The following is a 16,722-nucleotide window of genomic DNA, read 5'->3' as shown; positions in this document are numbered from 1 at the left end:
TAAATTTAACTATCCAATCTCTATCAACTAAATTTAAATGGTAAACCATCAAGATCAAGATATGTTTGATCTAAAGAGTCGTAGAATATAGAATATGAAGTTGTAAAGTTTACCACTATTTAGCTAAAGAAGTTCATCAACCCCGTAGTTAAGAGACATCAAACCTTAATATACTTCTTGAAGCAATGGAGAAGAGTTTTAGACATTACTATTAGCAACAAAATGAAATGGAAAGAAAATAAAGAAAAGGAAAAAGAAATTCATATTCATAACCATAGTAATACTAGAAAGAAACAAAAGAAATTTGAAGTGAAAATTAGCTCAACTATTGGCACTGCTACAACTACAAACTTTTACATATTTCATAAAATGGAACTAATCTAAAACTTTATTGAGAACAGAGAAGTTTTAAAAGGGAATTAGGAAGTTTCTTTCTCTACAACAAAAGCCCCAATGTCCCATATTTCTACCATAGCCTAATCAACCAAGAGCATAAGCTTTACTTTTGTTTAAAAAAAAACTTTATTGTCCTCTTCCTTCTCAGCTTTACACCATTGAAAAATGGAGTATTCAAGAATTCTCAGCGATAGCCCTCAAGCCCCAACCTTGAGTTTAGCCAACTGCAGACTTCATTCATCTCTTTTGGGATTGTGTAATGCCCCATCCTGCAAACAAGTACCAATCAAAACCCTTTTAGCCGTTTTCATTTTTGTCTGTTTTGATTATTTTGATTAAAATAGAGCATTACCCTTCTTGGCTTTTGAAAACGAGTGTTCTAAACCCAGCTGAGGTCAAGGTCTGGGCTGATTTCTCTCCATACTTGAGTGCTACTACCTCATCAGCTGCATTTTTTTTTTATAATAATTGATAAGAATGATTCATCAAACAAACCCAAAAAGGGGAAACTTAAAATGTTATATCAGAGTTGTTCTGTCATGAAATGGTTGAAAAATGTGAGTTTGTTTTTTTAGCCCCTTTTCAAATTGGTTTCCTGAACAGTTCTTTCTTTTTTCAAACGATCCTTTTTGAAACTGTTGAGAATCAATGTCTTTTACGCAAGTTGCTAAAGTTTTAAAATCCTGAAAGGAAATGGCTGCAGAATATATTCATGCTTGCTTAACAAATGCTGAGTTAGTGAAGTCATTCAGTTTGTCAGAAGAAAAAAAAAGTGTATTCTGATGGTTGAAATCTTCAATTTAAAGTTATCTTTGTATGCAAGAAAGCTAAGTGAATTATTCTTCAAGTCAGTTGAAAACAGTAACAATAACAAAAACATTAGCTTAAGGTTTTAGACACCCACCTGTTCCATGAAACTGTAGGATAGGAATCGATGCCGCTCGCCTTGTAGCCTCGTGTGATGCTTCAAATTTGTTCCTTAAGCTCCTGTATGTCATATACAGTATATTATTTGTTTCTATATGAGCACTTATTGTTCATTGAGAATTCTTTCCCAAACAACATACCTTGACCCAGGAAGCCAGCCACTAAGTCCAACAACTGCCCTTAGGAAGATGGGGTATGGGACTCCATTTCCATATTTTCCAAGAGCACAGCAGGTTGCGGAGTAAAGTGCCATTGCAGCTCCCATACTGAAGCCTCCAATCCCAACTTTTACTGCCACAAATAATTGAAGTAAAGAAATTTATTCTCCATCAAGTTGAGGAGCAAATATTTTAATATATATATATATATATATATATATATATATAAAGATTCCCAGATTGTTAAAAGTTTTGGTTGTCTTGAAGTTTCTTTTATTTTGGCTTTAGTATGCACTTAATATATTTAGCAGCTTAAGATGCAAATAACTCTCTTACCATCAGATGGCTCTGCAGACAGTAAGTTTACAATATGGGCAGCTGAGGCATCAAGACCTTCCCAATCATCTGGACCTTCTTCTGAAAACTCTCCCACATCAAACCCTGATAAGAGTCACATGGAACAGTTTTAGACAATATTTGTTATTAATAAACCACTGAAGTAGATATGGGCCTAGGAAAGGGAAAAAAATGAAAAAAGTAGATGGTTATCGATCTAACATGCAGTGCAAGGAAAGCCTCCGAGTAGAGATACTGGTCTAGTTGGAGCAGTTGGACAAATCCATTTGATCTACATATTTAAAAGAAATGGTGATTAGTATGGGAAAGAAGCCTAGAGTGTAAGCTAAACATGAAGGCATGTTCATTTGATGGTATAAGATTATATTTCTTACGTTTGGAAGAGGAAGGGTTTCCAGGAGCTGAGAAGAGCTGCAGTTAAATAGAGAACAAAAGGAAGCAGAAATTATTAGATGGGTTATTTACAAAAATATCTTCAAATTAAAGCGCAGAACCACTAAGACACGTTCTTGGAAAAGTTTACAACTCTCAGCAATCTTGAACTGGGATGTCAGGATGCATGATTGATCATATTTCATATAAAAGTAAACCCTTATTTGTCTTTTCAATTTACATGGTTTAGCAAGTGATTCCGGTATTTAAATATGAAATTGGTTGGAAAAGGGAAAAGAAAATCCATAATGGAATATATAGGAAAAAAGGAAAGTACTATAGAGGGCCCTATCTTGTCTGGAGAACCATGTAAAAATGTAAAATAGTCTGATGTACACCTTTTCCAAACCTTGGTTTTCAAATAAACTTCAGCGATCAGACAAGTTGAAAGAGAAAGTTCAACCTTTATTTGCAATTTCTACTGTGCCCTTACTTTTTCACATTTCATTCAAGTGAGAAACTCAAGGGAAGAATATGAACTTGTTGACATTCTGAGATCACCTTTTCCCTTTTTCGTTTGGCTTAGGAAACAAAGGTCGGCAAGAAACCCTTCTTAAAGAAGGTAAAAAGTACTTTTTGCAAAAGGGAAAGGAATATCACTGTCCACTGTTGATGGCAAGCTAGTGAAATAAACATCCAACGTAGACAGTCACAAGTTTCTCTGCTTTTCATGTTAGAAAAAGAAACCTTAGTCCTATGCTAGCTTCATTTAAGCTCATTCAAAACACTTTCAAATATGCTGGATTCTTTGAGTATGGCACTTTACAGTTTCAGATAACTCAGATTCTTATATGAAGAGAAGAACTTGAATGGTTTTCTAGGCCATCACAAATCCTTTATATGAAGTTTGAGCATTTAGGGAGACAAAAGGGGCATTACCTAGAGCCATTATCACCAAGGCCATGCAACCAAACAATAGTGGCTTGGTGTTTTCCTTTGGGCCTCACAACATGTGTCCTTCCAAACTCTAATGACCTTCTTGCTGATGATCTACTACCTGCAGTTTGATCACAGAATGTGTAACTTCTCTGAATCACGAACAGTTAGAGATAATGAAAACAACTAATCCATTCATTAAATGGAGCACTAAGAGGGACATCGATTGGTACTTTGTTGGTTAACAATAAAAAAAAAAAAAAAAAAAAAAAAAAAAAACAGACTTCAAGCAAAATGGCTGTAGATGGAAAAAGAAATGAGAAGGAATGTGAAAAGTAGACAGACCAGAGCTGATATTAGAATGTGAGTAGCTCATGTTGAAAGTTGTAAGAACTGCACTTAAGAGGCACTTGTGAGTTGCGAGTATATGCAATGAGCCAGAAGTGTAATATGCTGGGATGTAGAAAAACAACAATGAAAATTGTCTATTTATAGCCAATTTGGTGATGTGAAAGTGGAATAAAATGTGGGAGAATATGAATCACTATGCTAGTGTGGTGTGTACACCAGCTGCACATTGCACCAAATAGCCAAGAAACTCAGAAAGGGAGAGGCATCTGTGAAAAGGAGAAGTAAAGACAAGGACAAAAGCAGGAAATCTTTTTAAGAAACACAAAGAATCCCAGCAGGCAGAGCACCTTCATCCATCCGCAAGCCTCCCAGCTAGGAGAGAGAGCTCTGGATATGCAAAATAGAGAGAATCTATGCTTGTGGACACTGGGCAGCGGCCAGAAAATAAAGCAAATCCAATAACAAACTTCAAGAATATTACTAGAAATAACAAAGAATAACCCCTCAGTATGTCGAAGGAAATATCTCTTATCAATCATTTTTAATGAATTTCTGATTGATACCATTAACCAGAAAGTGAAGTTGGTTCGAGTGTCCAATCTATCTAATTTAAGCTAGGAAGAAATATCTAAATTTGCAGTGCTAAGTAATTTTATCTTATATTCTTCATTTATATTTTTATACTATAATTGTCCATATGTGGTTACCAACCTGTATGTCTTAAGTGGAATCATGCACATTAAAAAAGCATTTCAACTTTTTCTCTGCTCTTTCTTCTCTTCTGCTTGCCAGTTCATTGTATTTTGATTGCTCTGAGACCCACTACAAAGACTACTTTTGTTTGTATCTGTGCACACACGGCCACCATATTGACAACAAATTCAGCAGAATCAAATCATTATATCATCTTTCAGGGGATTGGAATTGTTATCCTCTAGTTTCTATTGATTGGTATGATTATGCAGCTGAAAAACGTAACTTAAATCATCCATTCAAATCTGTGGCTCATGGAGGGAGACAAAAGTACTTGTTCTACAGCTAGTAGATTTGCTATATCTTTAGCAAAACTTAATTAGATACAAAGCTCTTCAACATGGTCCTCCCCCAATAAAGGTTACCAAATCAAAAAATTTCCCCCAATTTCCTGTACATAATAAAAGATAATGAACAGATAAAGTATAGATTTCAATCATTATATTTGATTCGTCTCCTTAGTCTTTTCTATATTGCCTAATTCTTCTAATCACTCAATCTACTTCTTTTCTTGCTACAAGAACCTCATTTACTAGGAAAATCCTCACTCAAAATGCCACTTGGGTTTAGAAATATGTTCATCTATTACTTTTACCTAACTTTAAAGTCTACAAGAACAACATCTTTTTCTCTGGTATGAAACAATGAAAAAGAAACTTCTCACTTATACCTTAAGGACGACATGGAGACAATATGAACCATCTAAATTCTACAATTTCATGGCCAATACATTAATGTTCTCACTGTTGTGTTGAAACTTTTCAGGATCATTTTGGGTGAGTTTCTTATGGAGGAGTTTCTGATAGCAGCATTAAGGAATATAAATGTTTGGTTCTGAGGAATAGATTCTTAGCTCAACAAGATCAATTTGACAACACACTCACCACTAAGTGGCTACACAGAGGTTAGGTAAAAGGTCTCAGTCAATCTTACACCACTAACTTTTAGTCAGAACCAATATGATGCAACTTCAACTCTACAGTGTAGGCATTTTGCAATGAGATGAGATATCTCTGATAAAATTATCTTCATTCCTATCCTTTCCCCCTCCTTTTGTGGCTTTACTGATTAAAGAATAGTGGTAGGGTTGGAGCCTTCATTGCAGTTGAACTTAACACACTTTCTTTAGAAAAATTGCAAACTTAGGTAACCTATGGAAGAGGGAAAACTTTATCACAGAAAATTCTGACATTTGGCTGTAAAAAATGCTCTTATTTTGAGAGCTTTAACTTCAACTATCTCTTAGAAAATAAAAGCCAACTTATGAGTGCATGGCAAAGAAGAATCTACATCAATTTTCTGGTTGACCAAACAAAATTGATTAGAAGAAAGAAAGAAAAGCAAACCCAAAAAAGATGACGTGGCGTGCTGTGACTGGTTTTTCTTAAAAAATTTACAATTGAAGCATCTACTTTTCTCTCTTGGTCAATGTTTGAGCACTTTTCCTTCCTTTATGGAAAGAGCAAACTTTTCTGTTTGTCAACTCCTCCTTCTCCACCCCACCCTTTAAAATGGAGAGATAATCCAACTTGATTATAGAATTGGTTTGTGCTTAATTGTGGGCTCATTTTTTTAACAAGGAACAACATATGCTGTTGGCACTAATCTTTGTTGCACATTATTATACTTCATTATGTAATTTTTCTTCCTTCCTTTCCCCTATTTTTCCTTTTCCTTTTTCTTGTTCTTGTTCTCTTTTGCCTCATTGGGGATGAGCATTTGAGCTCAATAAGAAAAGTTTTATGTAGTTTAGAACCAAAAGATGGAACCTTTTTCAGATTTTTGTAACTAATGCAATGCAACCCAAATTATCTTCATTTTTCTATTTCGACCTTTTAAGTTGAATGAAAAGCATGCAAGAGACTCCCAACCCCATCTCTCATTTGGGGTGGAGGATCTCTAACTAAAGTATGTTCTTTTTTCTTTTTTGTTCTAACTTCTCCTTGTGTAGAGTCTCTAGCTAGACTAGGTAAAGTGAAAAGCATAATATCACTAGGCAAGAAGCTGGTGCAAATCCTTTGGACTAGACATTTGTGAACCACAGCTAAGTACTTTCCCCATAAATTTATTTGATTACAAGTTTGGTTGTTAGAACTTTCTGATATATTCTTGAAATTCAACAAGTATCTAAATAGGATACCTATCTTTCCATCTTGTGTTTAATCTTTCAACTTTAAAAATGTTATCGTGCAATTTTAAATTTTGGGTTTAATAGAACTCTACATAGTCATTCTTTTTCAAGTGATGAACGTATTATACTTAAAATTGAATTTTTGTCTAATAAATCATTAAACTTTTAATTTTACGAAAAAGATCAAGGAATCACCATTTGAGGTTCATGGACCAAATTGAAAGTTTAGAAGCTCATTAGAAAATTTTTAAAGTTTTGAGACGAGACAAACTTGAAAATTAAGATATTAAACTTGTTATTTAACTCTTTATTCTCTATCCTAAATTTTAGCCCGAATTTAAGTATCTTTTTCTTCAAGATTTATGGGTAGAGGCGAGTGTTCTTCTAAGTAGACCACACAATATTTCTAGGTGGATTTAACATCTTGATGCCTTATTTTTAGCTCATTGATTTTGTAGTTTAATACAGATGAATAGAGGTTATTCTGAAGTAGATTTCAAGGTGAATTGTTACTTTGTCTCACCAACTTTTTTAACAACATAGTTTTAAGGATGACATTAATTTAATGGTTGATGAAAAAGTAAAAAGAAAAAGGAATTATTTGGGGTTTAGTTAAGTGGAGAATTGTGATTGAAGTAAAAAAAAATAATGATGTATAGTTGTTGCTACTTGCTAGGGAAGGGTAGAAGGGGAAGTATAAATAACTTGAACATTAATAAAGTTGTAAAGTAAATTAGAAGTTTAATTAAGCAATGGGCAGCTCCAATGGTTTTGAGATTAGTAGAATAAAAATATTGTTTAAAGAGAAAGATTGAGCATAAGATAAAGAAGCACTTTTAGTCTAATCAATGGAACTAAACTAATTAATTATTATTATTTTTTCTCTAATGGTTCTTCTATATTAAATTAACCAAATGAATAACACATACTTTCAGAAGATATATTAAGGAATTGATTATCAATAATTAACTTCTTTTTGTCTTGTCAGATTGATATGGGGTTGGGTTTTGTCCTTTAAATTAAACTATAACCTAATTGCTTTAAGAATAAATTTTTTTAATGTAATGTGCTAATTGCAACAAAAATTTAATACCCTCTTTAAGAGGGAAATAAATTATATTCTACTTCAAAATATATATATATATATATAATTATTCAATTATTTTTCTTTATATTATATATATATATATATATATTTGTTAATATTTAGTGCTCTTGGAAGTTGTTCCAAATATTAAATATTTGGAGAGAAAGGAAAGGAATAAAAAGTTCCCACTAGATTTTTTTAAAAATTAAGAAAAAAAAGGGGGGGAAATAGTTAAAAACACTTTAGTATAAACATTTTTTTTTTCTTTTAAGAGTCTAAAATTTTGCTTTTGTTTTTAAATAATTTTTCTTTTGTTGGAAAAATGATTCTAATGGAATCAAGTATTTTCTTCAAAAGTTTCATATTTTCTAAAGTTTCCATTTTAGTTTCTAGGAGTTTCTTTCTTAGATGGGTATCTCTTGTATGTTCTCCTCCATGATGCCAATTTTGATGGTAAAGTGTGTTGAAATATTTTTTTTAAATAATTCTTTCTACTTTAAATAATTATTCAATAAAAAATCGCTTTTCTTAAAAAGAGTAAAAGAGAAGTTGAAAATTTGTCAAAGAAAAATAAAAATTTAACAAAATATTTATATTTCATAAAAATAGTAAGGGTAAAAAGTTGTCTTTGAGTGGTTTTGTTATAACGAGAGTAAATAATTTGTCTTTATTTTTTTAAAAAAAATCTTTAATTTTGTTTTTTTTCTCTTTAAGATTTAAGCCATCTTGAGAATGAAGATTAAAATCGTAGTTGGAAAAACATCTTTTCAAATAAAAAAATGTCCAGGAGTTATAGTTGTAAGATCGTGACAACTTTGTTCTTCTTTCTCGTTATTTTACAAATATTCACAGCGGTAGTAAGAGAATACACGTTTTTTTATTGTATATTTATATACTATTCTTTACGATAAATTTTAACTATTATTAATTCAAAAAATGATGAATTTATAACATGAAATAATATTTATTTTAGTTTTTATTGGTTAATGTAATTATTCTTTTTCTCTTTAGAGAGACTAAAATTGAGAAAAACTATCTACATTTTTTACTAATCACTACTTAAATACAAACTTGCCCATGAATATTCACCAAGTCTATTTGATTTTATGAATCTTTTTAATTTTAGTTCATAAATCGATAAAGCATTTTAATCTAACCACTGAATTTATAAAGGAAAATTATAAAAATAAAGGAATAATCATGATAATTACCTTTATCTAATTTTTTAGTAAAACGATAATAATATAATTTTAATTTATCTTTAATCCTAAACTTTTAGATCAGATGACGAGGTAAGAAATTCACAATTAAAAGTTGTGTTTGAGCTCTAAAAAAATATTAAAAAGAAAAAGAAAACAAAGATCGATCAACTTTATAATGCTCAACTAGTTTAAAATGTATATCTCTAATAAATAATTCACATATTTCCTTTTTAAAAGAATCAATTGAAGCTCCCAAAAGTTTCATTTTTTTTTATATTTTTTTTAGTTTTTAGGTATTCTCTTACTCTTCAAGATTTCTTTTTCTAATAAGGTGATAATGCTTGTTTTATTTAGGTAATATGTTATTCTGTTGTCTATCAATTTCTAATTCTACAAAAGAGAAAAAGATAAAGTTATAGTATACTGTCATATTCAGATTTCAAAATATTGTTATTACAAATATGTAATTGACTTTGACGTCCAGCTCATACTAAAAAAAAGCATGTTTCAAGTAAGAATTACACTTTTAATCGCTAAGATTTAATTCATGCTTTATTTGAGTCAATATCATTATCTAATACTCTTTGAAGTATTTTCCCTTTGAACCGTTGATTTCTTGATTGCTTAGCTAGTATGTCGTTAAACTATGTATGTTTTGATCATTCTTAAATTCTTTTGCTTCAAAGAGTTGCATTTGATAGCATTATTGGTCACTATGCTATTATTATTATTATATTTAACATTTTCCTTTCTACCTCTTTCTCCCTTTAATCACACATTCAAAAGTTGAGTCGAGAAATCTCACCATCTTAGTAAGATATATTTAAGATAGAACCTCGTAGTTATCGAATATCATTAGAGCTCATTAAACTCATACATGTATTCAATCCAATACATAAAAAATAGTGAAACCAAAGAAATTTCATCTTGAATGGGTGTGTTCAAAATTTCACATTGAATAAAAAAAAATTATAAGGAACTTGCCATGTTTATAAGATATATGACTACTCCTTCCATAGTCAACTAAATTAATATACAAGTGATTGAACTTCAAATTTAAAAATTATGGCTGTATATACGCGCACGTGTGTGTATGACAAAATTTTAAGTGGGAGTAGGAGTATTAGAATGGGTTTCACCCACCTGAATTGTTAAATTCATGGAAGTGAGCAGAGGATTTTGAGTTTGGGATTGAGAAATAAACAAAAGATGCAACTAAAACGGCTAGCACTTTGTTTAAAATAATGACCGAACTTTCAAAAATGGTATTAATAGCTTTAACCTTTCAAAATAAGAGTTAACCCTTCTCTATTTTCAAATATCTTCTTCAATATTTTCTTAGTTGAAGTAACCAAAACTTTGTCTATCATTTTGATTCCAATTTCGACTTTTGTCGTGTCATAAATGGACATTTTGATTTGGAAATTTGAGATTTTAAAATATTTTTATATTTTAAACTTTGGTTACTTGCTGAGATAATTGGTGTAAAAATTGGATCATTTATGCAAAATGGAAGTATCTATATATGTTCAAATTACTTTTTTCTAAGAGTAAAAGACCTGTTTTTGTTTATTCTTTGAAATGTCATTGACACTAATGCAATCGTTTGAAAGTTGAGTATTATTTTAAAAAGAAACTACAAACCGATTGCGTCCATAGTCTACTACAACACAGATTGAATGGAGAGATGTTAGTTTGAATGAAAATAGGAAGGCAGTCACCGTCGAGAGAGAGGGGGGTGTCAGAGAAAGGAAGAAAAAGGAAAGTGGGAATTAATGAGAATGGTAGAGTGGATGATCAAAGAAAAAAAAAAGATGGAGGAAAGAGAATCAAGCAATATTCGATAAATGTAAAATTGTAAAAAAATGTGATAAATTGTGTGTTTTAAAATAGTGTTTCCTATAACTGATCGAGGAAAATGTAATAATTATAGCCTACATAGTCATCGTCTCAAACCTCCCCTTTAGGTTTGAAATTAGATTTATTATTATACAATTATCTCATGCTTAAGCCATATTTCCTTTAAAATGCACTCCAACTCGATCTGTATTGACCTAGGTTTTTCTTTTCTAGAGCTGAATATGATTAGAATTTAAACACACCTTTAAAATTGCCTAAATCTGCCTTCCAAACAAATTAGCTTTCACTCTTCAGAGCCCAAATGACTATAACTCGACTACTATGATACTTATATTATCAAATTCAAAATTAAAGGTTGATTCTCTCCACATATAGGTACTAAAACCAAGCAACTTATAAAAGAAATCCCAAAAAAGGCTTACAGAAGGTATCGAGGTCTAGTGGACAGAGAAAAGATTATATTGCAAATTGCAATAATAAAGTAAACAAGATTTGTAATAGAAGAGCTAATAAAGAGAGTGAATTCAGCAAGTTTCTTAAATTATATATTAAGATCAAAAGGGGGTGTGTGTTATTGTACTACCACCTGGGTCATGGTAAAGAATCAAGAAGCCTCCAATTATTTGGTAAAAGCCTAAAAGGATTTGCATCTTCCAAAAGAAGACATACCTGTTGGATCTTAATTAAGAGCGAAAAAACTCAGATTTCTATTGTTGCTGAAGCAACAACTGGGAATACACACAGCTTCAGATTAAAACTGCAGCGTATTTTGAATTCTCTCTCTTTAAAGTACCGGTTTATTCTAGAAAAAATGTATGCAATCAATGATGGTGATCGTCGTCATTTCCATAACCATCTGGCGATCCTCCAGGTCCGACTACTTCCAACTGCGAACACAATTTCAAATTAGAAAATTTTGGCTTTCCGAATTAATTTCCAATTGAGACTCAAATGTCGAGTCTTTATCCGTATTCAAATTCAAGAAGTGGGACTATTGGAGAGGGAACTAACATACATACTTTGATTCTAATCATAACTAGAAGAACCAAATATAGCATATAACTCAATTGGCAAAGGATTTGTCCTCGACCAATGGGTCATAAGTTTGAATCCTTCCACCTCTACTTGTTGAAATCTAAATAATAATAATAACGTGAAGAATGCAATTAATTAACCCACCCTGAACAGAGGAGGAAACATAAGTAATTCCTATGCAATTAACCCACCCTGAACAGAGGAGGAAACTTAAACCTATTTTTTTACTTCAACACGAGGTGAGGATGGGTGGTTTGAATCGTTAACCTTTAGGTTGAAGTTGTAATGTCTTAAATAGTTGACCTAGGTTCGATTTAGCTATACATAAAAATTAATTAAAATTAGAATAGATTGTAATCCATGGTTAGGTTTTGGGGTCTCCAAAATGATATTTTACTCTCAATGAAGTTAGTGTTTTATTTTACATTTTTTAGTACCATTTCAAGCATTCCATATTGGCAACACAACATAATTATTTACCATAAATCCTCACCGTGAAATACTGTGTGCACACAGGGCATTCATGTGGCTCGCCTTTCTTCAGCCGAAACCAGACAACATCGTGTTCATCATCTACAAAAATCGAAAAACATGAGACAGAAGTAAGTTGGAAAATCTTGTGTAGGGAAGAATGCAAAATCTACATATGTAAAATTTTGTCAGGCTTGCACAAACTTGATGAAAAGGCATGGATAAAACTTTAAAGAGAAACTGCAAGTACTTACCGCCTTCACCACCAGGACACCCAACTATTCTTTCATCATAATATGACTTTATAACAGCAGGAGCTTCCTAATGACACAAGAAAGTGTTTAGATTTCATCCAAAGAAATAGTTCATGCAACCAAACTTATTCTTTCATGCACATCCTCTCACGGTATTTTGATGTTCATCAAGGGCAAAACCAGTTTCTGGCTCATTGAATTTGAAGCGAAGTGTACTCATATATAAATAAACAACTAATCACAAAATTAATAACCACCACATAAAAGTACTAACATTCAAAGTCATAGATGTAAAATAAAGACCAAACTACAAACAAAACAGACAAGATAAAACGGGAATTGCAGTAAAAATCCTCACTTAGTACCACCATAGATGTAAAATAAAGACCAAACTACAAACAAAACAGATAAGATAAAACGGGAATTGCAGTAAAAATCCTCACTTAGTACCACCGAGCCATAAATATTGTGCCACAAGAAGGAGAATTGAACCTACACCCAATAAGAAGAAGCATCATTGAGTAATGCCTGACCACCTGAGCGACGTATGCTCATATCAGCGTAGGCCCAAAGGTTTGATTATGAAAATCCGAAGTATCTTCTAATGCTTTTTCAGTGAGCTTCCTAAATCATACTTCGGGTTTCATAAACTTCTATTTTCCTGGATTTATTCAAAATATTTCATACAGCAAGCTGCCTAAAAATGGAAGGTGTACCCTCGGTCAATTTTTCCTCAAAGGATCAACACAAATGGTGTGGCTCAAAGAACTCCCTCCCTTAGATTTTGCCTAAAGCGCCTACTTCGGGTTTCATAAGCTTCTATTTTCCTGGATTTATTAAAAATATTTCATACAGCAAGTTGCCTAAAAATGGAAGGTGTACCCTCGGTCAATTTTTCCTCAAAGGATCAACACAAATGGTGTGGCTCAAAGAACTCTCTCCCTTAGATTTTGCCTAAAGCGCCTACTTTATATAAAAGGAGTGAAGAACCTGCTGAAAAAATCTTCTTGAACTAAAGATAGCATGCAATACCCTTTTGAGTACCCAAAAGTCTGACTACAATAGTAATTTGGCATGTAAATTATCGGAAAGTACACACAGGCTCACAAGTCACAACACAGTAAAGTATGGTTTAATATTGCATGTTCCTTTATTTATAAGTTTATAACAAATAGGACATCAATATGAAGTACGAAGAAAGGGAGAAAAGGGGTTTCCTCGGACACAACCCAAAGTGTACAAAAATAAAATTAACATGTAAACAGCAAAATATACCAACCTTAGTGCCAAAAGGACCTACAGGGTTGTCTATATCAAGGATGTCTCTTCCCTGCAAACATAAACCCCATTGAAATGAGACTTCATTTTGATAATGGATTATACTTCATACCAACCAATTGAAATATTTACATAAACCAGACTAAATAGTCAGTACAATATGAGAAATGAGGATTGCCTCAGAAAATTTAAGAATCCCACGAAATACAACATGCCAATTGGAATGTTTTGGATCATATCGTATGGCACCTATCATTCCAGAGCCTTAGTCAAACAGACCCAACAGGTTGTTGACTCAGCTTTTTTTTTTTTAATGTTTGCTCAATCATTATGTTAAACCTTTTAGCACACCTGTTCATAAATCATAAGTTATACGCTGCTTCTTTTATTGGTTGATTATTACACCTATTCCTCTCCAAAATCTATCAACATATTTGAAATAGAATGAGCTATTATCATCAGGCCTCGTGCAGAAATTTTTCTGTCAAAAATTCAGTCGACCTTTTCTAAAATCATTCAAGGAACGGCAAAAAAGATTTGTTTGATAACTGACCGTCCACAAATATAAATAAAACGGCGTACGTAGAGATTTGATAGTAACCTTCGGATGAAAATGAAGGAATTAATTTAGGTATAGTACAACTACAAATAATCCACCTGATGTCCTTTTTCCGCATGATTGGGAGCATCTTTTACCTATTTTCAGTCTGTATGCCGCTGTTTTCGTTTATCTTTATCTTTTTTCATTTTTTCAATATCAAATCGGAAAAACGAAACCGCGCATCGAAACAAAAGAAAAAACACCTCAAGCGCAGCTTCAAGCTCTTCACGCTCGTGACCGGTTGCAATCGGCATTACATCCTCAACATTCTTTTTCAGACCAGCATCAACAGCTAATTTACAACAAAAAAAAGAATCAAAATATCAATCATACGAGACCAAATCATACAATAGATCCACGTTCATAAACTCGGTGCCGAATGTAAAATACGAATACGAAATCCAGCGAAGACAATAGAATATACCAGCCTCGGCGCTGAAATGGCGAGCGAAGAGCGAAACGTAAGGTGAGGGAGAAACGCGAGATGAAGCAGCAACAGCAAGTCGTGAGGCTGTGGAAATGGATCCGGATGGAGCAGCAGATGCTGCCGTCGATGATGAAGGAAGACGTTTTAGGGCACTGAGGCGCAAAGAGAGCAATCTCCTCCACATGGTTGGTGATTCTCCGGCGAACTAATTAGCTTTTCTTTGTTCAATCAATCTGTTTCTCTCTTCTTCTTTAGCGGTTTCTTAATGGTAATGGAGAAATACGCAAATACGTCAAGAGGAGGTCTGGCTTCGCTGAGAGTGATAGCTCCCTGATGATTTGGTACGGACGGTTTTACCTGAAGTCTGCCGCAGGAGATTTCCCTTTCTTTTAATTTCTTTTCTTATTGTTTTTCTTTTTGGATTATTGTATTCTTCAACTTAATTTGAATCAATTATATCTTTTCGAATTGATTAAATATGTTATTAAAATTTGTTAATTGTTGCAATCAGACCTGAGGATGTTTTAAAAATAATTCTCTATATCGGAGAATCACCTCCCCCTCTAATTCTTCGAATTTTATCAACTCCATGTTTGAAATTTCCCCTCTCCCATCACTCCAACTCAATTCACTTACTTTTCAGTTCGCCATTGGATGTTTCATTTCGTACTCTATTTTTTCTTAGTTCCTCTGCTCTTCTTCAAGTTGCTTCAATGGTGGGGTTATTATTCTCTCTTTATCCCTTTTTCCTTTTGAATGGGGATAGGATCAAATGGGCTCAAAGATTTTCTTGATGAAATCAATGCCAGTGGAATTCGTTGTCGTAAAAGTACAAACGTTCTAATTTAAAGAGTGTTCATGGTTTTTAACAGAATATGCAAAACTTCCCCAAATGTCAAAGTTACAATTCAGGTGCGAGCAAAATTGTCATAATTCAGGTGCGAGCAAAATTGTCATAATTCAGGTGCGAGCAAAATTGTTATAATTCAGGTGTGAGCAAAATTGTTATAATTCAGGTGTGAGCAAAATTGTTATAATTCAGTTGTGAGCAAAATTGTTATAATTCAGTTGTGAGCAAAATTGTTATAACTACCAAAACATAAAAGTCCAATTACTGTCACAAATATTTGTATCTCTTTAACAAGCATGTCAAACAATTTAATACATTATTTAGTGAATAAAAATAAATCAGTGAACAAATCAAGATCAAAGATTTTTAACTAGTTATTGGAGGGGTGCGCCAGGCCCAAGCTGTAGTGCAACGCATGGGCGACGCTCGAGAGCTCTGGCAGCAAGCTACCATGGTGAACCCTCCCCCTTAAAAAATTAATTTAATATCATGTGAGCCGATGGCCCACGTATCAGATATTAAACTGATAAGAACAGATACTACACTTGATCTTAGCCAAAAGGCCGAGAAAGGTATGCTTATTCAAGGCAATGTAACCCCTTTTTATAGTCAAGCTCTTCCTTCTATCTTTCGAAACTCCCCGATGTGGGACAATCTTAATTCAAGTTCTTTACGTATCCCTATGGTTTCATTAATCCTATACCACTACACTCTGAAATTGATTATGCAACGCATTTTTAATATTTTAAAAGGTGACCCCCTTCTGATTTCTTCATTTAAATTTTTATTCTGAAACGTTTACTAACGAAGCATAAACTTTTTATAATTGATGAAGACAATAATGTTTATATTGAGGTTTAAACATTTATTCTTAATGAGAAAAATGTAGAAGTTTTATTTGAGATTTTAACAGAAATTATGCTATTTTCATCTGAGATATTGTGAAAATATGTCTATGTTGAATTTCATTCATATTCAGACTTCCAATATTTTGGGTTAAGCTCCTAACGGTAAAAATTAATTCTTAAATGATTTAATTGAAAAAAATAAAAGATAATTATATCTAGAAACTGTGATAATAAGTCAAAGTTATGGCATAAAGTTAAGATGCCATAGGTCTCACTTAGTGGAATTTAGGTCTTATTTCAAACTAATCTATTATGTTCCAATTTATCATTTCATTTAACTCTACGTTTATTTTTTCTAAAGTAATATCATAATTTTGACATAGAAGATGTTCATCAAGTAGTTACACATTTAGTTGTTTAGATTCTAA

At 32.6% G+C, this 16,722-nt stretch overlaps 2 protein-coding genes and 1 non-coding gene across 3 annotated transcripts; all 3 read right to left on the bottom strand.

The window, feature by feature from the left end:
* Window positions 1-239: 239 nt before the first annotated feature.
* On the bottom strand, window positions 240-4,044 carry LOC101218579 (acyl-protein thioesterase 2). Its single transcript, XM_031884198.1, has 10 exons — window positions 3,845-4,044; window positions 3,492-3,539; window positions 3,150-3,267; window positions 2,213-2,249; window positions 2,040-2,109; window positions 1,818-1,922; window positions 1,464-1,614; window positions 1,301-1,383; window positions 749-842; window positions 240-665 (listed from the first exon to the last, which is right to left on the bottom strand). Exons 1-10 carry the CDS (start codon window positions 3,852-3,854, stop codon window positions 581-583), a joined length of 801 nt encoding a protein of 266 aa, XP_031740058.1. The 5' UTR covers window positions 3,855-4,044; the 3' UTR covers window positions 240-580.
* A 6,940-nt stretch (window positions 4,045-10,984) lies between these two features.
* On the bottom strand, window positions 10,985-14,958 carry LOC101218811 (cytochrome c oxidase subunit 5b-1, mitochondrial). The gene is made up of 6 exons (XM_004152170.3): window positions 14,594-14,958; window positions 14,373-14,461; window positions 13,570-13,620; window positions 12,291-12,357; window positions 12,059-12,138; window positions 10,985-11,417 (listed from the first exon to the last, which is right to left on the bottom strand). Exons 1-6 carry the CDS (start codon window positions 14,778-14,780, stop codon window positions 11,352-11,354), a joined length of 540 nt encoding a protein of 179 aa, XP_004152218.1. The 5' UTR covers window positions 14,781-14,958; the 3' UTR covers window positions 10,985-11,351.
* An 868-nt stretch (window positions 14,959-15,826) lies between these two features.
* Window positions 15,827-16,022, bottom strand: LOC116403572. Its single transcript, XR_004216378.1, has one exon. It is a non-coding gene; the product is annotated as a U2 spliceosomal RNA (small nuclear RNA).
* Between the last annotated feature and the right edge of the window lie 700 nt (window positions 16,023-16,722).

Source organism: Cucumis sativus, chromosome 4 (genome assembly GCF_000004075.3).
Source record: "Cucumis sativus cultivar 9930 chromosome 4, Cucumber_9930_V3, whole genome shotgun sequence".
Lineage (NCBI taxonomy): Eukaryota > Viridiplantae > Streptophyta > Magnoliopsida > Cucurbitales > Cucurbitaceae > Cucumis > Cucumis sativus.
This window is presented reverse-complemented; position numbering and strand designations above follow the sequence as displayed.

Excerpts from the sequence above, each read along its gene's own strand:
- LOC101218811 (XM_004152170.3), bottom strand. The coding sequence starts at position 14,780 with ATGTGGAGGAGATTGCTCTCTTTGCGCCTCAGTGCCCTAAAACGTCTT. Across the intron at positions 14,462-14,593 it reads CCATTTCAGCGCCGAGGCTG|CTGTTGATGCTGGTCTGAAA; the intron begins GTATATTCTATT and ends GTTGTAAATTAG. Across the intron at positions 11,418-12,058 it reads TGTGCACACAGTATTTCACG|TTGGAAGTAGTCGGACCTGG; the intron begins GTGAGGATTTAT and ends TTGTGTTCGCAG.
- LOC101218579 (XM_031884198.1), bottom strand. Across the intron at positions 3,268-3,491 it reads ACATTCTAATATCAGCTCTG|GTAGTAGATCATCAGCAAGA; the intron begins GTCTGTCTACTT and ends ATCAAACTGCAG. Across the intron at positions 1,923-2,039 it reads AGGCTTTCCTTGCACTGCAT|GGTTTGATGTGGGAGAGTTT; the intron begins GTTAGATCGATA and ends GACTCTTATCAG.